This window comes from Carcharhinus amblyrhynchos, chromosome 33 (genome assembly GCF_965287045.1).
Source record: "Carcharhinus amblyrhynchos chromosome 33, sCarAmb.v2.hapA, whole genome shotgun sequence".
Classification (NCBI taxonomy): Eukaryota; Metazoa; Chordata; class Chondrichthyes; order Carcharhiniformes; family Carcharhinidae; genus Carcharhinus; species Carcharhinus amblyrhynchos.
Window position 1 is genome coordinate 13351877 of NC_137356.1, and position 27262 is coordinate 13379138.

At 46.2% G+C, this 27262-nt stretch overlaps 1 protein-coding gene and 1 long non-coding RNA gene across 2 annotated transcripts in view; both read right to left on the reverse strand.

Moving 5' to 3' along the window:
- Positions 1-1011: 1011 nt before the first annotated feature.
- LOC145360919 (uncharacterized) lies at positions 1012-8045 on the reverse strand. The gene is made up of 3 exons (XR_013889790.1): positions 7884-8045; positions 7399-7486; positions 1012-1068 (listed from the first exon to the last, which is right to left on the reverse strand). It is a non-coding gene; the product is annotated as an uncharacterized LOC145360919 (long non-coding RNA).
- A 10354-nt stretch (positions 8046-18399) lies between these two features.
- Positions 18400-27262, reverse strand: part of LOC145360897 (adhesion G protein-coupled receptor E1-like) — a 69289-nt gene continuing 60426 nt past the window's right edge. The window contains exons 11-15 of the mRNA XM_080216400.1: positions 23678-23738; positions 23055-23146; positions 22182-22350; positions 21980-22072; positions 18400-21005 (exon numbers count right to left, since the gene is read on the reverse strand). Of these exons, the coding sequence (XP_080072526.1) occupies positions 20973-21005; positions 21980-22072; positions 22182-22350; positions 23055-23146; positions 23678-23738 (448 nt within the window). The 3' untranslated portion in view covers positions 18400-20972. The remainder of the gene's footprint in view (positions 21006-21979; positions 22073-22181; positions 22351-23054; positions 23147-23677; positions 23739-27262) is intronic.

Below are 27262 nucleotides of genomic sequence, written 5' to 3' on the forward strand. Positions count from 1 at the left end.
ACTAAGCCTGGATTGCATGACACATCTCCCATCCAATGATGTCTTGCTGCTAACTCTTAGAGGCATTTTACAACAGAAGTGAAAGCTGGTATCAGTAATAGTGATCATGAAGCTGCTATCAGTTGTTGTAAAAACCCATCTGGTTCATTAATGCCCCTTTAGGAAAGGAAATCTGTCAGCCTTACCCGGTCTGGCCGGTGTGACTCCAGAACAACCTCCTGAAATTGGCCTAGCAAGTAACTCAGTTCGAGAGTAATTAGGATGGGCAACAAATGTTGGCCTTGCCATAATGCCCACATCGCACGAAAGAAAGAAGAAAAATGAATCTGCGTGAAGGAAAAGGTTGGGACAGAATACATGGAACCAGATGTTTCCAATGATTGATGGAATGAAGGGAATTAAATTTACAATCAAAACCTTTTATTTAACACAAAGTGTCGTGAGGCTGTGGGCTGCACTTACTGGAGTTAGTAAGTGAAAGAGAGCACGTCAACATTTAGGAATGGATGGTTTAAAGAAGGACTAAGGGTGAAATGTAGAAATAAGACAAGCATATGAAACTTAGGACCATTGCTCATGTGGAGCGCGAGCACCAGGTCTAGCTGACTGGGCTGAAAGGGCTATCCACAGATGGATGGGCAGATAAAGGGATGATGAACTGAATAGATGAATCTGTTGATGAACAAATGGAAGAATAAATGGATGGGAGCTTTGTTGCAGGGAAAGGGATGGATGGCAACGTTTCTTCAAATCATAAAGTCACAGAGATTTACCGTACAGAAAGAGGCCCTTTGGCCCATCGTATCTGTACTAGTCATCAAGCACTTATCTCTTCTAATCCATTTTCCAATCGAGTCACACAGAATCATGCTTTGGGTTGTTACTTGACTTTGCAAAGTGACCTAAGCCCTAATGAGTAGCTGTTTCAAACTTCTCTCTGGCTGTTTTTCCTTGTAAGCATTAAAGTTTTCGATGCACATTATTTAAAAAATAAAGCGTGTTTCAACTTACCAGCATACGCTGTACCTGGAGAACGTCCCTGGTCCCAGCCACTGTAGAAATACATCACTAGGGTGGGGGAATGGGCGGGGGGGAGGTAACACAGTCTCATGAAATGTGGCAATATTAAGCATTAGAATTTCTCTGATGATGTGCATGAGATAATGAAAACAGTTTACCAAGCCTTGATAAAAAACCAACATTAACAGGACTACACCATGCAAAGAAAATTGTCCCCCTTGATTAAAACTTACTCTCTTATCCTCTGCCTAATAAATGCTAACCCTTTGCCGGGATATGCCTCGCTCACTGCCTGTGGGATATGCCTCGCTCACTGCCTGTGGGATATGCCTCGCTCACTGCCTGTGGGATATGCCTCGCTCACTGCCTGTGGGATATGCCTCGCTCACAGACTGTGGGATATGCCTCACTCACAGACTGTGGGATATGCCTTGCTCACTGCCTGCTGGGATATGCCTCGCTCACTGCCTGTGGGATATGCCTCGCTCACAGACTGTGGGATATGCCTCGCTCACTGCCTGCTGGGATATGCCTCGCTCACTGCCTGCTGGGATATGCCTCGCTCACTGCCTGCTGGGATATGCCTCACTCACTGCCTGTGGGATATGCCTCGCTCACAGACTGTGGGATATGCCTCGCTCACTGCCTGCTGGGATATGCCTCGCTCACTGCCTGCTGGGATATGCCTCGCTCACTGCCTGCTGGGATATGCCTCACTCACTGCCTGTGGGATATGCCTCACTCACAGACTGTGGGATATGCCTCACTCACTGCCTGTGGGATATGCCTCACTCACTGCCTGCTGGGATATGCCTCGCTCACTGCCTGTGGGATATGCCTCGCTCACTGCCTGTGGGATATGCCTCGCTCACTGCCTGCTGGGATATGCCTCGCTCACAGACTGTGGGATATGCCTCGCTCACTGCCTGCTGGGATATGCCTCGCTCACTGCCTGCTGGGATATGTCTCGCTCACAGACTGTGGGATTTGCCTCGCTCACTGCCTGCTGGGATACGCCTCATTCACTGCTGCTGGGATATGCCTCATTCACTGCCTGCTGGGATATGCCTCGCTCACTGCCTGCTGGGATGTGCCTCACTCACAGACTGTGGGATATGCCTCGCTCACTGCCTGCTGGGATATGCCTCGCTCACTGCCTGCTGGGATATGCCTCGCTCACTGCCTGCTGGGATATGCCTCGCTCACTGCCTGCTGGGATATGTCTCGCTCACAGACTGTGGGATTTGCCTCGCTCACTGCCTGCTGGGATACGCCTCATTCACTGCTGCTGGGATACGCCTCATTCACTGCTGCTGGGATATGCCTCATTCACTGCCTGCTGGGATATGCCTCGCTCTCTGCCCGCTAAGGGTGTGATATCAGTCACACTGGTGGGTCAATTAAGGGTAGCCACTGAGAAACGTGACCCCTCTCCCCATTGAAGAAAGGCTGGTGGCAATGGCAGCAGCGTAGAGGGCACCAATCCCAATGGGGGGGAGGGGGTTTAATCACAACTGAGGGTGAACATGGAAGACATCCAGGAGTTGGAGGAGGTGCAGAGAGCTGAGCAAATAGAACACCATGATGGCAACATCACCCGGTCAATAGGCCTGGTGAGTGGGCATTGCAGGTGGGCACTCTGCACCCCCCCAACCCTTCCCATCCCCCCGTTTCTTGAGTGAGAGCCTGCACACTCCCAAAGAGGCAGCGTGTGCCAGCTGGGGCATCTTCATGCCTCGCAAGAGGAGGCCACCTCAAGAAAAAGCAGAGGTGGTCAGAGTGCTGCGCTGTACTGTATCCGGGGCCAAAAAAAGTTCAATGGTCTGATGCGATTGGTAAGGGTGTGTCATTGGGCTGGCATGGCTAAGCGTGGAGAACTCTGGAAGGGCGGTCATCCTGATCAGCACTCTGAGGTGTAGGAGCCAGAGTAACAGAAGGCACAGATATCTGTGTGTGCTAAGGATGTAAAATGAGGTCAGAAACCTCGGGTCCACCTAAGGGTCAGAGCGCAGGACAAGGTTGCAGGTAACGGATGGAGTCATTAATGGGCAGCACAGTGGCACGGTGGTTCGCACGTCTGCCTCACAGTTTCAAGGACTCGGGACCCCTTGCAGGTCTTTCGTTGCGACACTGCCTGCAGGCAGCTGGCCTCCTTCCCCTTCAGCCGTTCTCCTCTTTCTGCTCAGAGGAAGTGCTCCCAGTATAGAAGACAACCCCTGTCTGCTGAAATGCAGATGGCACTGCCCTGCACACTGTTGGGAGCAATGCTCCTACAGGAGTGACCAAGAACGCTTGGAACAAAATTAACAAAGAAAGACTTCAGAAGAAGACAGATGCAAAATCTCAAGAAATCTCAAGACTAAAGTGACAGCAAACTCTCACTTCAACTCCTCATGATTCACAGCCAGTGTTCCAGCCCCCGTTTTTATCCTGTTATTGGGCGAGTAGAATGAAAAATGGGATAGCAGTCTATGTTGCCCGTGCAATTTTTAGGTGGGCACATGTTTGATTGCCCTTTTCATTGCCTTAACTGGCTCATTAATTGTCGGTGGGAATACTTCTGATTCCCCCCGCGTGACTAAAATATTGCTCGATTGCACGATGATATCAGGGCTCAAGCCCGAAAATAAAATGTAAAATGTTCTGGTTGCGGGTAGAATGTACATATTTATCTGTGCAACACCCACAAGTTAGAAACATACATACTTACACGAACATACACCCACACAGACACACAATGACACAGACACACACCACACGGACACACAATGACACGGACACACACAGATGCACAGAGGTACACACTTACATGGACACACACCCACATGGACACGCATAACACAGACATACACCCACAGAGACACACACAGACGCACACACCCACACACACAGACACACGCTTAAATGGACACACACCCACACAGACACACACAGACGCACATACATACAGAGACACACACACATGCAAAGGGACACACATCTACATGGACACACACCCACACAGACACACAATGACACAGACACACGGACAGGGACACACACTTACACAGACACACACCCACACAGACACACAATGAAACAAACACACATTGACACAGACACAAACAGACACACATAGAGACACAGACACACAGAGACACACAGTTACATGGACACACACTCACACAGACATACAACACAGACACACAATAACACAGACACACACCGACACAGACGCACACACGTACAGAGACACACACACGCACAAAGACACACATCTACTTGGACACACACCCACACAGACACATACAGATGCACACACACAGAGACACACATGCACAGGGACACACACTTATACAGACACACACCCACACAGACACACAATGACACAAACACACACTGACACAGACACACACAAATGCACACACTCACACAGACACACAACAGCACAGACACACACTGACACAGACACACACAGACATATGCATGCACACAGACACACACTTACATGGACACACACTCACACAGACACACAACGACATAGATGCAAACACAGTCACACACATGCACAGAGACACACACTTACATGAAGACATGCGTACACAACAACACAAATACACACACATAGATACACATACCCGCACAGACACACACCAATACAGACACACACACATGCTCATACCGACAAAGATGTACAAACCCACACAGACACACATACATGCACACAGACACACACCTACAGGGAAATATACCCACACAGACACACACTGACATAGACACACACTACACAGGCAAACATCGACATAGACAGACACGCAAACACACAGGCACAAACCCATACAGATGTGCACCCCTGCAAACACAATACGTAGATACACACCCAGGCCTGGATGACAGTGGGTGGGATTTTACAGCCTCGCTCATCCCGAAACTGTAAAATCCCACCTGAGGTCAATGGACCTTTCCATGGTTCACCCCCTGCTCACTCCGGTGGAGCAGTAAAATTCTGGCAGGGAGTCTCTCCACTGCAACAAAAATTATAGGCTCCACCCCTGAACGTGGCATGTCCTATTTTTTCCAATGAGTACAGGCTCGACCTACTCAACATCTCCTCATAGGGAAATCCCTCCATTCCCAGGATCGACCTATACCAATGCTGATATATCTTTCCTTAGATAAGGGGAACAAAACTGTTCACAGAATTCCATGTGTGGCCTAACTAGTGCCTTTTTTGGGTTTAGCAAGATTTCCCTGACCATTTGTCATCTTGCCCTCACCTCGTCAACTCACTGTCCTGTCACTGAATCTCTGCTCCTGCCACTGGTGAGGCAAGGGGTCTGATCTGGTGTTGGATGAGTGGGAACCAGACCTGGCTGTTATGTTCTAACCTGCTTCAAGGGGTTGATTGCATTGTACCCACAACAGAGGCATACATGAAGAGGTCCCGATTTACTTGAGTATAACTGAGAGGTGAAAGATGATGATGTAACAAATACTTTAGGGTTGCTAATGGTCTAATTGTTTTAAGTTTCAAAAATTACTAATACCAGTTTTGACCAATTGAGTCTGTTTATGGGCCGTCAGTCTAATGGAACACCATACAGCCAACAGTTGCACTTTTCACTTAATGTTAACATCTTATTTCCACAAAGAGAAAACAAATCAAGTAGCTATCAGTGCATGAATTTCAAAATGTTTATTCCCTGTGAATATACTCAATATTTAACCACTTTTCTTCTCTGCAAACTGTATCTCTCTATTTCATTGATGTCTCCGGTTCTTCATGCCAGTGCACTTCTTACATTGCAAATTCATCACCCTCTACATTCTGCTGTTTGCATCCCCATTATCTTCACTCAAGACCCATCAAATTCTCAACTACAATGACTTGCTTCTCTTGTACTAGAGAGGCTGTAGAGCAGATTCACCAGGGTGTTGCCTGGGCTGGAGAGTTTCAGCTATGAAGAGAGGCTGGTTAGAATGGAATTGTTTTCCTTGGAGCAGACAAGGCTGAGGGAGGGTCTGATCGAGGTGTAGAAAATTATGAGGGACATAGAACATAGAACATAGAACATAGAACATTACAGCGCAGAACAGGCCCTTCGGACATGGATAGGGTAGATAGGAAAAAACTTTTCCCCTTAGTAGAGGGGTCAATAACCAGGGGGCATTGATTTAAAGTCAGAGGCAGGAGGTTTAGAGGGAATTTGAGGAAAAACTTCTTCAACTAGGATGTGGTGGGAGTTTGGGACTTGCTGGCTGAAAGGGTGGTGGAGGCGGGAACCCTCACAACATTTAAGAAGCATTTAGATGAGGATTTGAAACACCACAGCACGAAAGGCTATGGACCAAGTGCTGGAAAATGGGATTAGAATAGATAGATGCTCAGTGGCTGATGCGGACACAATGGGCCGAAGGGCCTCTTTCTGTGCTGTAAAGCTCTATGAGTGGAATTTTCCTGTCCTGCTCATTTCAGGACTCGTAGCAGGTGAGGGGCGGACCATGGGAAGATCTGTTTGCCCTGGTGGGATTTTCTGGTTTTGAGATGAATGCGGCTGAAACATCCTGCCCTATGTGTCTATGACTCTCTCAAGCTGTGTGAAAGAGGTACAGAATTAGAGGAGCGTAGCGATCTCGGAAGGTTGTAAAACTGGAGGTGGTGACAGAGATAGGGAGGATCACCCACTCTCCTGATTTACCTCATCATTCCTTTCAACCATGATAACACCTAACACTTCACTGGGGTAATTTCACACTCTTGACCACAGAGTCTGAAATGAATGTGTCTCACTGATAAGGCTTGAGAAAATTGACCTCAGTCATCCCAAGTGCAAGTAGACCATAAGATATATAAGCGGAATTAGACCATTTGGCCCATCGAGTCTTCTCTGCCATTCAATCATGGCTGATAAGTTTCTCAATCCTATCCTCCTGCCCTTTTCCCCATAACCTTTGTCCCCTTACCAATCATGAACTTATCTATCTCTGTCTTAAATACACTAAATGACCTGGCCTCCACAGCCTTCTGTGGCAATGAATTCCACAGATTCACCACCCTCTGGCTGAAGAAATTCCTCCACATCTCAGTTCTAAAGGATCGTCTCTTTACTCTGAGGCTGTGCCCTCAGATCTTAGTCTCTCCTTCTAATGGAAACATCTTGCCCATGTCCAATCTACCAGGCCTTTCAGCATTCTTGATTACCTCTCATGAGCCATGGCTCTTCACTTATATTTCTCAACCAAAAAAAATACAGAGACAGTCTAATCAGTCTCTTTCCCGCTCATAACCTGTCATTCCCAACTAGGTTACAATCAACGAGACAAAATGGTCAAACAACACATTTACTGTACCCTGAAAACATTCGAACAGTTAAATGCACAATTTGGTCACTAACTTACTGAGAAACGCCAAATGGTGACCATTTTTCATCTTTCCGAGTCCAGTTTCTCTGCCTACTGAGGGAAGGGCTCATCGGATCATTGAGAACTGCAGGTATTCGCAAAATGTTAGATTAGAATTTTTTATAATACATGAATACTGAGTCATGTCAAAAACAAACCATTCTTGGATTGTGCTGAGGTTATTAGTCTGACTATATTACCCCTTTCCCCTGCCCCACCCAAAGAACAAACACCGAGAAAATAAATCACCTTCAGAAACATAAGAGGTCTTCGGAAGCTGTTACGAGAGTGGAAAATTAAACATTAGATGATGAGTGACCATTAAATCACTTTAAACCTCCCTTGGACAATTCCACAAAGAATGTCTAGGTCTTGATGTTGAGCAAGTAGTCTCACTTCAAACGTATCACTCTAAATTAGCGATTCTCCAACTGCAATGCATAACTCGGCTTCTGTTGAGGTTACAATGAACTGTTACTCACCTCTGCATGTGCCTGTGGTTAATCTTAACCGTTGACTCCAAGGTCAGACCTGATGAACCCTTACAACACAAGCAAAGATGTGGGGTATGTCTCACTGGCCTACAATTGATCTACTGGCTCTGTTCAAAAAGAATAGACCAGCGCTTATTGAGAAGTGTTCACGTGTCTCCCCCCAAGTCGCTTCACATACAACGGACGGCTCCAAGTGCTCTCATGGTGGTGACGTGGGTCTAATGGGTGGGGCAAACACATCGTTGTTTTGTAAGCTGTTGTAAATCATCTAACCACATCCATTCTCAATACTTCTCCAGCTGGCTGTCTCGCCAGATAGACAGCTTGTTGAAAGTAAATTATGGTGTGTGTTGGCACTGTTCATAGTAGAAGTGGCGATGTCAAGAGGCAAAACACTGGCCCATCACCCTGCACCCTTTCCCTTCCCCTCATTCTCCCCTTCCTGCCTGCGATGGAGAATATTTGGGAAATGGATCGTCTGTTCTGCCTGTGTGGTGATCTAACCATCGCACAGGCAGTATAACATTCGTAGAAACATAGAAACTAGGACAGGAAGAGGCCATTTAGCCCTTTGAGCCTGCTCCACCATTCATTTTGATCATGGCTGATCAACAAATTCAATATCCTGATCTCGCCTGCCTCCCATATAGGGCAGCTAATTCCCTTGATTGGCTCATTAAGCTGCCAATGTTGTCATGCACTATTTTATACTGCTTCCGGGTTGGGCTGGTGCCCAGGATGCATAAAGTTCTGCCCATGGAGTCACAGCATCATCAAATGTGGGCAGCATGGTGATACAGAGGTTAGCACCGTTGTCTCATAACGCCAGGGACCTGGGTTCAATTCCAGCCTTCGGTGATTGAGTTTGCAAGTTCTCTCTATGTCTGCATGGGTTTCCTCTGGGTGCTCCGGTTTCCTCTCAGACTCCAAAGATGTGCAAGCTAGGTGGATTGGCCATGCTAAATTGCTCCGTTGTGTCCAAAGATGTGTAGGTTAGGTGGATTGGCCATGCTAAATTGTTCCTTAGTGTCCAAGGATATGTAGGTTAGATGGATTGTCTATGGCAAAAGCATGGGATTACGAGGCTTGGGCAGGGGTTGGCCAAGGTGAGATGCTCTTTCAGAGAGTTGGTACAAACTCGATGGGTTGATTGGCTTCCTTCTGCACCGGAGGGATTCTATGTTACAGAGCAAGGGATGGTCATTCAACCCATCATGTTTTATCACTTGCATGCCAAACAGCATAAACAGCAAATAATAGAGCTAAGCAATTCCACAAAACAATGGACCTGATCTAAGCTCTGCAGTCCTGCCACATCCAGCTGTGAATGGTGGTGGACAATCAAACAACACAAACAGCTCAAATGCTTCCACAAGTATCCCTATCATCGGTAATGGAGGAGCCCAGCACATCAGTGCGAAAATTAATGCGGAAACATTCGCAACCATCTTCAGCCAGAAGTGTAGAGCGGATAATCCATCTCTGTCTCCTTTGGAGGTTCCCCAGCATCACCGATGCCAGTCTCCAGCCATTTCCATTCACTCTGCATGATATCGAGAAACAGATGGATATTATGGGTCCTGACAATGTTCTGGCAATAGTCCTGAAGGCTTGTGCTCCTGAACTTGCTGTGACTCTAGCCAAACTATTCTAGCACAGGTATCACACTGGCATCTACCAGCAATGTGGAAAATGTGCCCAGGTATGTACTGTACACAAAAACCAGGACAAATCCAACCCGGCCAATTAGTGCCCCATCAGTCTTCTCTCCTTTGACCCATTGTGTCTGTGCTGGCCATCAATCTATTCTAATCCCATTTTCCATCACTTTGTCTGCAGCCTTGTATGCTATGAGTTTCAAGTACTTATCTAAATGCTTCTTAAATATTGTGACGGTTCCTGCCTCTACCACTCTTTCAAGCCAAGGGTTCTCATCACCCTCTGGTTGAAACAGTTTTTTCTCAAATCCCTTCTAAATCTCCTGTCCTTCACCTTAAATCTGTGCCCCCTGATTATAGAAACATAGAAACCTTGCTGTGCAGAAGGAGGCCATTCGGCCCATCAAGCCTACACCGACCACAATCCCACCCAGGTCCTATCCCTGTAACTCCACGTATTTGCCCTGTTAATCTCTCTGACACTAAGGGGTTATCCACCTAACCTACACATCTTTGGGCTGTGGGAGGAAACCAGAGCACCCGAAGTGAACCCATGCAGACACAAGGAGAACGTGCAAGAATGTCTCCACACAGACAGTGACCGGAAGCTGCAATTGAACCCAGGTCCCTGGCACTGTGAGGCGGCAGTGCAAACCACTGTACCACCATGCCATCACATTATTTAACCCTCTACTAAGGGGAAAAGTCCCTTCCTACATACCCTATCTTTGCTGGTCACAATTTTGTACACCTCGATCAGGTCCCCCCTCAGCTTTCTCTGCTTTAAGGAGAACAATCCCAGCCCAATCAACTCTCAGCATTGGGAATTCCTTCCAGCTCATGGCAGATTGGCTGTTAAATGACTGTGGGCCCACAGCTGGAGGGTGACTCACACCTGATTGGTCAGCACTGGTTGCATGGCCGCCACCTCTGGATTCACTTCCCACCCCCTCACTGTTAGCTATAGTGTCCCTATGAGCTCTCCGTGACCCCTTCCAATTTTTTATCTACATGTAACCTCTAGGTAACATCATCTGAGAATAGTATTCACAGGTGATGAAAACAACCCCCATTCCTACCTCAACAGGATGTCTCTGGGCACCGCCACTGTCTGTAAATTGTCACATTGCGAGTACTACATTCAGTGTTGTTCCAAACGCCACCACCAACTCTGCTGCCTCCCTGCAGACTCCAACTCTCTCATGGGCAGCATCTGAACCAGAACTACTGGTCATCTTGCTGTCAAATTTGATAAGCTTCCACATGCCTGCAGCATGTCTCATGCTGACTCTGTCTGGCTCGGTCCCCAGGCTGATCAGCTGCTGAAACCCTCTTCCTTGCTTTTGCTACTTCTGGATTTGGGCCAGAATTTTATGATCCCTCCCCCACCCCTCCCCCACCTTAATCCACACCTTCCCCCCGCTAATGTCCTCCCCTCTCTGGTGGGTAATAAGATGGGGCGGGGCAGGGTAAAATTGCATGGACAGGATTCCCTCTGGGTTCCTGCCCACCCTGACCCAGTCACAATTTCACGCTAGGGCAGACAGTTCCTAGGACCAGGAAGCCAAGCCATATCCCTGTTAAGATCCTTAAGTGGCCACTTGAATGTCTTGCCTGTCCACTCTCAGGGCACTCTACTGGATCAAGGTGCCAATAGAAAAATTGAAAATTTTGATCTTGGGTGGAAAGCTTTAGTTTCAGGGCGCCCTCTGTTTTGGAACCTGGAACTTAAGCCCTCCCTCCTCTTTGGCCTAATCCCCAACGCTGAGATTGCCCTCCCTTCCATCTCCTGCCCAACCTGCCCATCCCCCCATCATGGCATTCCTTTTCCTCCTGCTCCCAGGACCCCTGGTACTTACTTGAAACACGGTCCTGGGCCTTAGGTTCAGGCATAGCGCTGCAGTACCTCTTCTGGCTACTGCAGCACTGTGCCTGGAGGGGCTCCAGAGCTGTTGGCCAAGCCTTTAAATGCAAGGGTGGATGGAAATCCCGCCTGCTGCCAATCAACGTTCAATTGAGTGTGGACTGGCAGTGAGCTTGTTGGCGCTGGTGGCGATGTGATTCCCACAGACTCCAGAAGGCGGGAACCAAGTGTTCACCATTCTGAAAATTCACACTTTGATTCCACTGTGATCCTAGCCGACCTTCCACTTTCCATCCTCAGGAAGCTTGATGTCACCCAAAGACTGCCCCATGACCTAATTGGCACAAATGCCATTTATTCCTGTGCTCACTGATCCACCTTGATTCCCAGTCAAGCAATCGCAATTTAAAACCTTTCAAAGAACAGTACAATACAGGAACAGGCCCCTTAAATGCCGCTATTGTACCTGCTCCCACTACCTCCCTCGGCAGCGCATTCCAAACATTCACCATTCTCTGCGTAAAAAAATTTGCCTTGCAAATCTCCCCTCCCATCTTAAACCTATGTCCCCCCAGTACTTGACTTTTCACCCAATGTTTTCAAATTCCCTCAATGGCTTCACACCCATCCCTAGTTCTGTATATTCATTTAGCTCTCTGTTCTAAAAAAAGTTACATTGCTGCCTCACAGCTCGAGAGACCTGGGTTTGATCCCCGACTTGGTTCACTATCTATGCGGAGTCTGCATGTTCTCCTCATGTCTGCATGGGTTTCCTCCAGGTGCTCTGGTTTCCTCCTGCAGAGCAAAAGACGTTAGGTGTATTGGCCATGCTAAATTCTCCCTCGGTGCACCAGAACAGGTGTAGGAGTGTGGGGATTTTCACAGTAACTTCATTGCAGTGTTAATGTAAGCCTACTTGTGACTGATAAATAAACTTTACTTTCTGGATAAGGCCCGATTTTAATTGTTTCAACATTGGCATGACTTCAGCAGTCGAGGCCCTCAACTCAAAATTTGACCCTTCGACCTTTATTTTGACCTCCTTCCCTTCCCTCCTCTAAGACTCTCCTAATTTGATCCAATGGGTCCTACTTGACCGAGCCTTTGGTTGCCTTCCATCACATCTTGTTATGTGGTTCATTGTGAAGTTGTATTTGATCACATTCCTGTGGAGTTCCTCGGATTGTTGCATTCTGGAAAAGGGGTTAGATAAATGCAAGATGTTGTTGCCCTTGATCATGTTCCACCACCACAATTTCCGTGCAAAGGTTGTCAGCACGAATAGTGGCTGACACACAGGAAAGAATTTGTTTCAATGTTAGCTCACACATTTTCCCCCTTCCTCTTTCGTATCTTGATGGCAACGTGCAGTTCCAGTTCAAATTAACATTCACACAGCTGAGTACAAAACCCATTTACATAATGGTTTGGCAAATAGTGTTTTATTCTCAAGTGAAAGGGCAGCTGCATCTCCCAACCACTGACCTTGGGTGAGATTTCCTCATCCCCCACACCACCTACAGTACCCTGTTTTCCAGTGACAGGTTCATTCATTCATTTGTGGGATAACATGAACATCGCTGGCTGGAGTCACACGTAGGTCAGACAAGGTAAAGAGGGCAGATTTCCTTCCGTAACAGGCATTAGTGAATCCATGACATTAATGACGTTAGTTAGGTTTTTCCAACAATCAGCAATGATTTCATGGTTATCATTAGATTCTTAATTTCAGATTTTTTTTGTTGAATTCTGTGGCTGTGGAGTCACATGTAGGCCAGACCAGGTAAGGATGGCAGATTTCCTTCCCTAAAGGACATTAGTGAACCAGATTATTTAATTCCCCTCTATCCAGGATATTTAATATGTTTCTCCATTATCCAAAGTGTTTCTCTTGTGAGGTTTCTGAGGGGTTATTAAAATTAGAATAGGTCTTTGCTCCTGCACTAAAAGCTTTTATTTTTATTCCCTCCATGGGACATGGGGGCCGCTGGCTGGGCCAGCATTTATTGTCCATCCCTAGTTGCCTTTGCAGGGTACTTTAGATTCAACCACATTGCTATGCCTCTGGAGTCACATGTAGATTAGACCAGGTAAGGACAGGAGATTTCCTTCCGTAAAGGACACGAGTGAACCAGATAGGTTTTTCTGACAATCGACAATGGGTTCATGACCATCAGTAGATTCTTAATTCCAGGTATTTTTTATTGAACTTAAATGCTACAATCTACTGTGGTGGGATTTGAACATGGGTCTCCAGAATATTAGCTCAGTTTCTGGATTAATAGTTTGGCGATAATACCATTCAGTCATTGCCTCCTCACTTGGTGTCTCATCATTGGCAGCTGGTGAGATCTTCCTGTTTCACCGATGTCTATGGTGTTTTGTGTGACTTGCCCACCTTGCCACCAGGGAACCCGAGGCTTCGCCTCTGGTGGGACTGGATGATCCTGCCAGTGGGAAGGGGCGGAAAATCCTGCCTATTATTCTGGTTAACCGCTTTGTCCCTGATCATGAGCATTTAAATCATGACGTGAGCTGGCGAACCGCTGGGGTTGTGAGTCTACGCCCCCTCACTCATGGAAAAACCAGACATTTCGGGTGAGACAACTGCCAGAATTCTCTGGCTGTTCACACCTCGCTGCTGCCAGAAGTGAGGAAGGAGAATTTAGTGCTTAGTTCTGAGGAGAGCGCACCCCAAAACTGAAGGTGCCCCCTTCCACCTGAGATCAAAATTTTTAATTTGTTCCATTTGGCATCCTGATCCAATCAGCGCTCGCCAGATTAAAACTGGGACTAAGCAAGAAAAGACTGTCAAGTGGCCGTTTAAAGATCTTAATTGGGGTATGGCTTTCTGTCCAGGGCAATATCTGCAATACCGTGCAATTGAGATTGAGTGCAGGGTGCATGGGGTCCCAAAGAGAATCCCGTCCACGCAATTTTTTACTCCCCTCTCCCACCTGGCCTTAGAACCCACTGGAGTGTTAGGAATGCATTAACATTAAGTTCTAATTTGGATGTTAATCATTTAATAGAAGTCAGTGAGGTATATAAAGAGGTTACAGGTGGCATTGGGTGTCAGGTGCATATGTGGAGTTGTAAAAGAGAATAAAGTGAGTTTGTGAAGACCTTGTACTTGCACCATCTTTTATTACTGGATTGCAAGTGAGAGGCTCAACACAAAGGGTGTTGATTGGTGAATGCCGCCGGCATGAATGGCCAGAGAATTCAGGCCGCGATCTACATGAATGGTGGAATAGGCTCCAAGGGCTATTTTGGCTTTCCCCTTTGCTTCTGTACCTCATAAGAAGTCAAAAACTAATGCTACTGTTTCTGGTTGTATGCTCATTTTACCTAAGCATGATCAGTACTATTAATTGTGAAGTCTAAAGTGTGATTTTATTTCAAGGAACAGGGACTTGTGTGATTTAATTCATGGGCTGCATTTAAATGCTTTGCATGTAGAATGGGCATGAAGGGGGACATTGCTCAGTTGCCCGCCCATCATCTATCTGCCAACTTACAGATGTGTGGTGAACAGGGGTTCTAGGGAAGGGAAGGGTTGAGGAGTGGGGGTGCCTACTGCAGGGAAGAACTCGCTGCACAGATCTCAGTACAATCTGCCTTGGAATCCTATTGACGCAACAGCTGCCATGATTTGCGGACTTGTCGGAGGCTTCTGCCTCATGTTATTCTGGCATCCCGCTCACCCATAAAACCCTATGGGGTTAAAATGGAAGAAAAGGCGCTCGTTTTAAAGAGCCCACTGCTCGGTTTCTGGCAGGCGGTTTGGGTTAAAATTAACCCTCATGCCACTAATAACCTCTCCCTGTGAATCCACTTCCTTTGCACATCTCAAGCTTCCCACAGAACCACTCATCAGAAAAGTGAATTGAAAGATGGCCAGACCATAACATTGATGCAGGAAACTCCAGTTGGAGCGATTTGCGGGTGAACACACATACACGTGACATTTTGTATGAAGTTCTGCTTCTGTTTTAATGATAGCTGAATCGGTAGGTCACAGTTTCAAATTCCATTCCAGGGATTTGGAGCATTAAATCTCAACTGATGCACCAGTGCTGAGGGAGTGCAGGAATTTTGAATGTGCTGTTTTGTCAAACAACATGGTGAAATTGAGGCCCCAGCTGCCTGGGAGAATGTGGAAGATCCTATGACACTATTACTATTTCTTAGGTGGCACAGTGGTTAGCACTGCTGCCTCTCAGCGCCAAGGACCCAGGTTCACTGGGTCACTGTGCAGAGTCTGCACGTTCTCTCTGTGTCTGCATGGGTTTCCTCCGGGTGCTCCAGTTTCTCCCACAGTCTGAAAAACGTGCTGGTTAGATGCATGCTAATTTCCCCTTCAGTGTGCCTGAACAGGCAGCGGAGTGTGGCGACAAAGGGATTTTCATGGTAGTTTCATTGTGGTGTTAATGTAAGCTGACACTAATAAATAAATAGAGTGGGGATGCTCTCCCTTGGTGTTCTGGCCAATATCTGTCCTTCAACCAGCATCAGTGAATGATATTTTCTAGTCATTATCTCAGTGGGAAGTTGCTGTGTGCAAACTGGTGCCTGTATTCCTCAAGATCTGAAGTTTATCGTAGAAGAGAGCAGTTTGGAATTACTGGCAAGTAATTTTGACTCAGAGCAAAGACGCATTGGTGAGGCCACATTTGGTGTACTGCATACAATTCTGGTCACCCTACTATTGGAAGGATGTTATTAAACTGGAAAGGGTGCTAAAAAGATTTACAAGTATGTTATTGGGACTGGAAAGCTTGAATTGAATTATGAGGACAGGCTGGGACCTTTTTTCCTGGAGTGTAGGAGGACAAGAGTTGAGCTTATAGAGGATTGTAAAATTATGAGGGGCATTGATAAGGGGAATAGCCAATATCCTGGTCTGCGCGGGTTTCCTCTGGATGCTCCAGATTCCTCCCACAGTCCAATGATCGACCATGCTAAATTGCCCCTTAGTGTCTGGGAATTAGCAGGGTGTGGGCTTATGGGGATAGGGCCTGGGAAGCATTGTTGTTGGTGTAGACTCAATGGGCTGATTGGCCTTCTCTGCACTGTAGGGGCTGTATGATTCTTTTCCCCAGGATAGGGGGAGTCTCTACAAATGCAGTCAAATGGGACTAGTTCAGTTTAGGAAACCAGGTTGGCATGGACAAGTTGGGCCGAAAGGCCTATTTCTGTGCTGTATATCTCCATGATTCTATGACTTCAGTAACATTTATCTCAATCCTCCATCCCACATTAACCCTTTCAGCTGCACGTTACAGAACTCGCCAGAGAATAATCAGAAACATTGATGTAGCAATTCCAAGCTTTATTGAATAGTGTTGGGTACAAATTTACACTTCTGTTGTGAAAATATTGTTGCAAGTTCAGGTCTGTGAAACCATTTCCTGAGTTTAGTGGTGTTAAGCGTTTTTTGCAAGTGATTTATGTGTCTTGGTTTGACCAAAGTGCGATAACATTAGATTTTCTGTGGAAAGTACTCTGCAAAGTTGTTTGGTTGGTGTTTCTCTTACTGCACCTAGTGCGCACAGACTTCCATCTGTTCCCCTAGCAAGGTTGTTTTTCCCTGGAACAGGGGCTTATAGCTTGAGAGACGTTACTTCACATCAAGCGTGGCTGACCAGGAGTCTCTCCCAGTCTCATTGCCAGCCATTGGCACATTTGGAAGGATTTTACAGGTTGACAATCAACCTCTTTGGCTGCGTTTGGATGCACCCTCCTTGGCCATCAAGTTCTGAGGTGGGACTTGAACCCGGAGCTTCTGGCTCAGATGCAAGGACGCTACTGACCTTGCTATTCTATAAAATGGAGGCAGCTATCAGGCATCCATCCATTACCTTCAAGAGCTGCTCCCTCCACCACTGTGGCTGCAGCATGTCCTAACCATGAGGATACACTACCAACAATGCGCTGAGGCTTTTTCAACAGCACCTCTCAAATCCATGATCTCCAGAACCCAAAGGTCAAGGGCAACACCACCGCCACCGAGGTGTTTGATTTGATTAGGATTTGATTTATTACTGTCACTTGTATTGGGATACAGTGAAAAGTATTGTTTCTTGAACACTGTACAGACAAAACATACTGTTCATATAGTACATAGGGGAGAAGGCAAGGAGAGGGTGCAGAATGAAGTGTCATAGCTAGGCTGTAGAGAAAAATCAGCTTATTATATGATAAGACCATTCAAAAGTCTGATGGTAACAGGGAAGAAGTTGTCCTTGAGCTGGTTGGGACGTGATCTCAGACTTTTGTATCTTTTTCCTGACGGAAGAAGGTGGAAGAGAGAATGTCTGGGGTGCATAGGGTCCTTGATTATGCTGGCTGCTTTCCTGAGGCAGCGGGAAGTGTAGACAGAGTCAGTGGATGGGAGGCTGATTTGTGTGATGGATTGGTGATGGGACATTACCACCATCCAGTCTTAGAACTATACTGCCAGTCCTCAAGTCGCTGGCTTTAAATCTTGGAGCTCCCTCTGTAAGAATGGTGTGTGTGTACCTACATCACATGGATTGCATAGTGTCAAGAAAGTGGTTCAGCACCATCTTCTCAAGGGTAACTAGGACAATAAATGGTAGCCTTGACCGCCACACTTAAATCCCAAGACTTTGTTAAAAAAATGAATGGAGGGTCCAAGTGGACATTCACAGAATCAAGGCATCTCTACAGTGCAGAAGGAGGCCGTTCAGCCCATCGAGTCTGCACTGACAACAATACCACACAGGCCCTATCCTCATCAACCCATGCATTAACCCTGCTAGTCTCCCTGACACTAAGGGGCAATTTGGCACGGCCAATCCACCTAACCCACACATCTTCAGACTGTGGGCGGAAACCAGAGCATCTAGAGGAAACCCATACACTCACAAGGAGAATGTGCAAACTCCACACAGACAGTGACCCAAGGCTGGAATTGAACCTGGGTCCCTGGCGCTGTGAGGCAGCAGTGCCACCATGCTGCCCCATCCTTCATGCAATTACAATCTTAGACTGACCTTAAAGGACAAGTCTGATAAAATTCTTGGAAACCAATGATAGCTCTGAGCCTAGTGACCACCAGTAAATGTCGAGTGTAGAGGTACAGGGTGACCTCACGTCTTCTACCCCTGCCGGTTCTCAAAACTCCTCCAATTCTGGCCTCTTGAGTATTTGCGATGATAATCACTCCACCATCGGTGGCCGTGTTTTCAGTGGCCTAGGCGTTAGGCTCTAGCACACCTTTCTTTAAACCTTTCCTGCCTCTCTCTATTTTTTTATGATGCTACTAAAAACCTATGATACCATCCTCTTCTGTGATATGGTGTTTGATAACATTCCTGAAATGAGTCATTTTACGATGTTAGAGGAACCATATACAATCCCTACAGTGCAGAAGGAGGCCATTTGGGCCATTGAGTCTGCGTCAACTATCTAAAACAGCATCTCACTCAGGCCCTATCCCTGTTACCCTATGTAATTATCCCTTCAAGACAGACCAGGGGCAGCTAAGGCCCCAATATTAATGATCCAACCAACATGACAAACAGATTCCAGCATCCATAGTAATTTGCTTTTATTGTGTTTTGGGGTTGTGCTGTGTATAAATGAGCTGCTGAGTTTCCGACATTACAGCAGTGGCAGCACAGTGCGTTGGCATGCTGGTATCATGGGTGGCATGGTGGCACATTTGTTAAAGTTGCTGTCTCACAGCCCCAGGGACCTGGGTTTGATTCCGGCCTTTGGTGACTGTGTGGACTTTGCACATTCTCCCTGTGTCTGCTTGGGTTTCCTCCCATAGTCAAAAAATGTATAGGTTAGGTGGATTGGCCATGCTAAATTACCCCTTAGTGTCCAAAAATGTGCAGGTTAGGTTGATTGTCCATGCTAAGTTGCCCCTTAATGTCCAAAGATGTCTAATTAGATCGATTACCCGTAGGAAATGTGTGGGGTTACAGGGATAGGGATGGGGAGAGCCTCAGTAAGATACCCTGCCAGACAGTCAGTGCAGACCCTGATGGGCCAAATGGCCTCTTCTGCATGTAGAGATTCTCTGATTCTATAGAGACCTGTAACTACATTTTAGTAAGTAATTCATTGGGTGTAGGTTGTAAAGGGGGTTTCCTAGGTGCAAAAGGGGCTATCTAAATGTTTAATTTGGACAGGCTTCATGAAAGAAAAGTCTCCAGAGAGTCTTGGCCCGATGCACTTGGCCAGGAACACAATGCAGCAATGGAAATTCCCTTATAGAGTTCACCACAAAAGAGGAAGGTACAGTCTACTGCTGCAACAATGACTAATCGCTCGTGAGGATATGGTGGGGATGAGGACAGCATTGCCAGTCTGGATGTTGCGCAGTCTGATGTGTCAGCAGTATTACTATAGGAAGGTGTAAAGGAAAGTGGCCCACTATGTGGGCATGCCAGGGGAGGTGGTTGGAGAGCATTGGCATAGGCTAAGCACCCTGAACCAGGATGGTGGGATCCAAAGCTATTGGACCTCTGACCTATATGCAATAGGTGAGCCTTAGGGGGTTTGCTCCAGATTGAGTTGGCAGATGGCTGGGAAAAAGGAAGGAAGTTTGCCTATTTGTACTTCCTGCTCAAAGTTTTGTGGCAATGTAATTTATAGATTAGTATCTAGCTTTCTCTGTTCGCATATTCAAATCATAAAATGTAATTATTATGTCTAAAAGTTCTCATAAAGGCTAATGCTATGTTAGTTCTTATAACCAGGCAATTACAGAGGGAAGCAAGTGTTCCAATTTTAAGGTTTATAAGCTTGTTATATTTTAGGGCAAAATTCTGGTGGTTATATGACCTGTGCTGAGGTCTGTTAAAGTTTAAAGAAAGGGAATAGGTGTAAGGTGTTCACATTTGGAGACAATGGCAGCAGCCCTTGTATTTACAGTGTTTAGTCTGGATGTTGCGCAGTCTGATGTGTCAGCAGTGTTATTATAGGAAGATGTAAAGGGAAGTGTCCCATTGTGTGGGCATGCCAGGGGGAGGTGGTTAGAGGGCATGGCAAGGCCCCGAAATCCCAGGGAGATGCTGAGAATGTCAACTTAAACTATATACTTACTTCAAGATAGAATAGAATTGGGGTCTAAAGAATAGCTAATCAGCAGTTCTACCCATGTGATTCATATTGTCCTGGAGATGAACTATGCACGGGGAAATGTCTCTGAGACATCCCAGAATGTACAGCCAAGATAACCTGCAAGGATGCAGGGGACATCTAGAAGCCAAAAACCTCCATATTCCACCACACAGGAATTACTAGATTACACTTAGTTTGAAAAGACCAAATCTGTGAGGATTTGAAACAAGACTGTGAGATTCGCCTAGCTTATGCTAGAGAGAGAAGCACTAAAAAAAACTCTCAGCCATGTTGTTAGTTACAGCTCCAGATCTTTCAGCATCATTTTTAAAAGCCTTTTCTGTTAATTTAGATTTCCACTGAAATATTTTAGCGATTACAAATTCCACTTTCTCAGTCCGTTACGATAATCTGTGAAGTTCGGCGCTGTGATTCTCCAGATTGACTCAGTCTCTATATTTTAGATTCCATCACGCTCACCCCTCCCTTGGAAATAAAATAAGAAGTTTTGTTTATTAACTCTGGAAGTCAAGAGATAATCGAGGGTTTGATAAAGAGAAGTAACAAAGCGTTGGTAGATATAGAGTGCTAAAAAATGGGGGAGGCCTTTCAGGAGTATACAGAGTGTTGGGGGCGGGGGGTGGTGCTTACAAATAAATTAAGACCTCATAGATTTAAAATCATGAGGAGCATGGATAAGGTGAATAGCAAAGTCTTTTCCCCAGGGTAGGGGAGTCCAAAATGAGAGGGCATAGATTTAAGGTGAGCTGGGAAAGATTTAAAAGGGCCCTTTTTCACACAGAGGGTGTTGCGTGTATAGAATGAGCTGCCAGGGGAGGTGGTAGAGGCAGGTACAGTTACAAGATTTAAAAGACATTTGGACAGGTACCGGGCTGGGAAAGGATTAGAGGGATATGGGCCAAATGCAGGTAAATGGGACTAGTTCAGTTTAGGGAACTTGGTTGGCATGGACGAGTTGGGCTGAAGGGCCTGTTTCCGTGCTATATATCTCTAGGAGAGCAAAGAGGATCCACAAAATATTATTGACAGATAAGATTAAGGTAAACCCCAAGACATTTTATAAGTATATTAGGAGCAAGAGGATGACCAGGGAAAGAATGAGGCCCACTAGAGGCCAAAGGGACAATGTATGCGTGGAACCAGAGATTGTAGGTAAAATCCTAAATGAATATTATTCAGCCTGGTGGCTGGATCTTCTGGTTCCACTGATGGCAACCCCCAGGGTGGTTACCCCTGGGGGAAATGCCACGGACATTGATGGGAACAGAAGAACCTGCCAACCAATGATAAGCCACCTCATATCCAGAGAACACACTTTAGAGGGGGTGGAAAATCCTTCCCCAAGACTTGACGTGAGTCGACAGTGGCACCAATTGAGCTAAATCTGAAAGGTTTGCCTTGGTTTGAGCAAGGAGTATTTCCAATGAACTTAAACTTACCAGTGTGGCTGTCACCACACTCGTCCTTGCTGATTCCGACCATAAACCTGGTTTCCTGATTCTGCTAAAGCACTTGCAGTATATTTCCCTCACCTTTGCGCAGGAGAGAGGAGGAGAAAATTAAAGATGAAATTAAAAATGATTCTCGCACTTCACGACATAGAATTGAAAAGTGTAATGGGGGCTTTAGGATATCCTGTACCTGCTTGTTCAAAACACAGAGGATGATGAAGATGAAGGCGCCCTGGAAACTGTTGATGATGGTGAATAGATAGGCCATCACTATGGTCTCCTTCTCAAAGTGAAACACGCCAAGAATCCAGGTACAGCCCAGGATAAACACCTGTGCGATGGCTTTAAATGTCAGCATTCTAGGCCAAAATAAAACATTGTGTAACTTGAACGTGGAAGCAATATTTTATCACTGTCGTGTTCAATTAATCAATTGCTCTTTGATCACGAGTCTGGTAACTGATCTGTGCTCACTGTGCTTGATTATTTATGCCTGGGTGTGGACTCAGAGCAAAGGTACCACAGTAGTTACAAGAGCTGAACTGTAAGCAGGAGTGCAGACATTTTGTGACAGCAGAGATACATTAAATTTCTTCCAAATAAACCTCTTGCACACTTAGAGTGGGATTTTCTCATCCTCCCACCACCCACGCCCCCCCGCCCCAACCCCACCTGCCACCTCTGCATGTTCACTGTTGGTGGAGGCAGCTCAGCATTGGTGGGATCTTCCAATGACTAATGTTGGCAGCATTTTGTGGTTATATCCATCACAGTTGGGAAACCCACCATGGGGTGGGGGAGTGGTCGCCATTGAGAGCACTGGAACATCCCATCAACATGGATGGTCAGACAATTTGGCCCTTAGTTGACCATGAAACTACCATCGATTGTTGGATTAATAGCCTAGTGATATAACACTAGGCCATCGCCTCCCCTGACAAGGTAACTCCACCTCAGAGCTCTATCACAGGCAGGGGAAGAGATTGGTGCAGGAAACAAAGTACAAACAAAGCTAAGATATAATAACCATTAGGATGAGTGTAAATCAAATAATTTAATTCACCGTTTGTCTTTAATCTTTGATACTTCGGTGTTAAGACCAGAGAGTTGTTTCTGCAGAGTGTAGAGGATGGAGACCAAGAGGGCTGTGTTGACCTGTTAATAATTAGGGAGTATTAGGCTGCAGCAAGTATGTTATACTGTGCGTTAGATTAGGATCTGCTGTTGGCATAGAATCATAGAATCCCACAGTGCAGAAGGAAGCCATTCAGCCCATCAAGTCTTCACTGACCACAATCCCATCCAGGCCCTATCTTCATAGCACTACACATTTATCCCAGCTGGACTCCCTGACACTAAGGGGCAATTTAGCATGGCCAATCCACCTAACCTGCACATCTTTGGAGTGTGGAACGAAACCGGAGGAAACCCATGCAGACACAGGAAGAATGTACAAGTTCCACACACATGGTGACCTGAGCCGGGAATCGAACCACTTCTAACCACTGTGCCACCATACCACCCGTGAGCGAGACCTGAGAGGGATACGCATCCAGCACTCAGACCAGCTTCAGCTTCAATTTTACACACAGCAAAGTTGTTCAACTTCTGTCAGCCCAAACTTTTACTTTAATCTTTAACCTGGATATTAGCCCGAGTTGGGTGAGCAAATGAGAGAATAGCTACCAGAATAATGAAGCACACAGGGCCCAGGAAACTCCAGATAAATCCTGTCTGTAGCCAACAGCTGCAAATGAAATAAAAGTTAGACTCAGGTACCAGCCAACACATTAATCCATCTGCTATTCTATTGACTAATCAACAAACTATTGGCTCAGATACTTTTTGGAGTTGTTGCAGTGGGGAGAGGATGTGACATTATGGGTAGGAAACATAGGATTCTCAAAACCTAGAAACATAGAAGTTAGGGGTAGACCATTCGGCCCTCTGAGCCTGCTCCACCATTCATGAATAGTCAGATGCTCTTTCCTTGGGTAGAAAAGTCAAATACTAGGGTACATAGGTTCAAGGTGCGTGGGGAAAAGTATAGAGGAGATGTAAGAGGATGGTGAATGTCTGGCATTGTCCGGAGAGGTGGTGGGAGCAGTTACAATAGCGGCATTTAAGGGGCATCTAGACAATTACATGAATAGGATGGGAATGGAAGGATAAGGACTCTGTAAGTGCATATGGTTTTAGTTTAGGCAGGTATCATGATCGGTGCAGGCTTGGAGGGCTGAAGGGACTGTTCCTGTGCTGTACTGTTCTTTGTTCGTGGCTGATTGTCCAACTCAATAACCTGATCACGCTTTCCCCCGATACCCTTCAATCCCTTTTGTCCCATGAGTTCTTTCTAACTGCTTCTTGAAAATGTGCAATGTTTTGGCCTTAGCTTTTTTGTGGTAGTGAATTTTCCACAAGCTCATCACTCTCTGGGTGAAGAAACATCTCCTCATTACACTGCTAAAGGCTTACCTCATATCCTTCGACTATGACCCCTGGTTCTGGCCTCCCCCCACCATCAGGAACATGAAGGGGAAGATGGGATTAGGCTATCGAGTTGGATGATCAGCCACGGTCATGATGAATGGCAGAACACGCCCGAAGGGCCAAATGGCCTCTTCCCTCCTCCTATTTTATAATTGTTTCAGACTCTTCTTTCTTCAGCCAGTAACCAATGACCTGAATGTCTCAAGTAATGAGCTGTCATTGTTCTCTCTGCTAGCTGTACCTTCAGGGCACCATGGGCTTTCCCTGCATGTGTGGAAAAGTAATGGTAATGGTTGATAGGCTGATCAGAAAACAGAGAACCCAGCTATTGGTATACCCAACAGGAGAGTATACAAGCAGTGACACATTAGTCTGAGCGACAGCTCCTTCTGACGACTTTGCGATATCAAAATAAGCAGTGACTGTGTCATGCCCCAATTCAACCCAATTTGTCACTGCCTGGGAAAGTGAAACTTGCCATTCAATATTATGCAGCAACATTATTCCAGATTGCCACTAATTTCCGTCAGGAAAAAAATACAAAAGTCTGAGGTCACATACCCAATCGACTCAAGAACAGCTTCTTCCCTGATGCCATCAGGCTTTTATTATATTAAGTTGATCTTTCTCTACACCCTAGCTATGGCTGTAACCAGCTGAGAGTGAAGGAGTGGCTGATATATTTCCAAGTCAGGATGGTGAATGACTTGAAGGTGAACTTGCAGGTGGTGGTGTTCCCAGGTATGTGCCGACCTTGTTCTTCTAGATGGAAGTGGTCGTGGGTTTGGAAGGTGCTGTCTAAGGAACTGTGTTGAGTTCCTGCAATGCATCTTATAAATGGTACACTGCTACCACTGTGCGTTGGTGGTGCAGGGAGTGGATGTTTGTGGAAGGGACAGGAATCAAGCGGGCTGCTTTGTTCTGGATGATGTCAAGCATCTTGGAGCTTTTGGAGCTATAGTCATCAGGCAAGTGGTGATGGTGACAGATTCATAGTTATGTTGAGCTGTTGTAAATGGCACTAATGTGTGTCACGCTGGTGTTAGCATGCCAGCTGAATATTTGGTGCAGTATTGGACATAAGTGCTCGCTAATGAGATGCTGATACATTCAAATGAGGTTCTTACCTTTCCCTGGCGTGTTCCACGTCTCTCTGCTGGCGAGGCTAGCTCAAAATTTGAAAAGGCGATCTTGCCGCCGGGAATCATTCTTTTCCAACTACCTGCATTTTGAACCCATGCCTCCTTTCCTGCGGGCAGAGAGCACGGGCTCAAAATCGCACTGGCACAGTGGCTAGCACTGCTGCCTCACAGCTCCAGGGACCCGGGTTCGATTCCAAGCTTGGGTGACTGTCTGTGCGGAGTCTGCACATTCTCCCCGTTTCTGCATGGGTTTCTGGGTGCTCTGGTTTCCTGCCAGGCTAAATTCTCCCACAGTGTACCCGAACAGGCGCCGCAGTGTGGCAACTTGGGATTCTCAAAGTAACTTCATTGCAGTGTTAATGTAAGCCTTACTTGTGACACATAAATAAACTTAAAACAAAATTGCCCCAGGAGGCAGGTGCCTGTAAAGCAAAGGCTGTTGGGATACTTGACATATGTTAGCCTAACCTAGGCAAAGGATGCAGCAAAAATCATGTCTGGACTATTCCTGAATGGGTGTGAACATGGTGATTAGAGGTAGATAAATGTCAGTCATTAGAATGTTCAGTAAGATGATACAAGGGATCTACAACCCATCACACAATGTCAGATAGAAATTGCAGCTAATAAGTTGTCAGTCTCTGGAATGACAAAGTACATGTTGAGAAGACAATAGAGAGAAGATTGGATTGGATTGGATCTACCTGCTTGAAAAAGTGATCGAAAAACCACAGCCAAGTCTCCAAGGCGTTTGATTTCACCGCAATAGCGGGTGAATGGAATGGGGCCTGATTTCAGTGATTGGGAGACAAGCTTGAGGGTCTAAAGGGGGGACTCTCTGTGTTCGAGAATGTTCTACTGAATCGCAAGTCAAAGTGATGCTCCAGCTAGTGAAGTCCTCCCTTCATGGCCCTTCTTTATTCCATGTGTGGCCCAGAGGACTTCCCTCAGTCTCAGGAACCAGGCAGCATGTCTCCAAGTATGTGACAGGTTGAGTAATGGCCTGTGTGCAGTTCTGATAACGTGAGGCTTGCAGTCTGCGTGTTCCCCTTTCAACACATCTGGAGGACAATAACAGGAAGTGAGGTTTTTATGGTTTCCTGAGCAGTGTTGATTTGTAATTAATTGCAGGAGGGACGAGACGTTTCACTTGGCAGATATTATGGGGCCCAATAACGTGACAAGGACAAAGTGCACGAATCTGCAGATCTCTCATTCTTTCCTGTTTCAATCCTCCCTCTCCAAGGATTTTGAGCTTCATAGAACATAGAACATTACAACGCAGAACAGGCCCTTCGGCCCACGATGTTGCGCCGACCAATTAAAAAGCAATGACCCTCTAACCTAAACCAATCCCTTTCCATCCATAAACCTATCCATGGATCTCTTAAACGCCCCCAAACTAGGTGCATTTACAACTGCAGCAGGCAGGGCATTCCAATCCCTCACCACCCTCTGGGTAAAGAACCTACCTCTGACATCCGTCCTATAACTACCACCCCTTAATTTAAAGCTATGCCCCCTCGTGCTAGCTTTCTCCATCCGAGGAAAAAGGCTATCACTGTCCACCCTATCTAAACCTCTAATCATCTTATATGTTTCAATAAGGTCCCCTCTTAGCCGCCTTCTTTCTAACGAA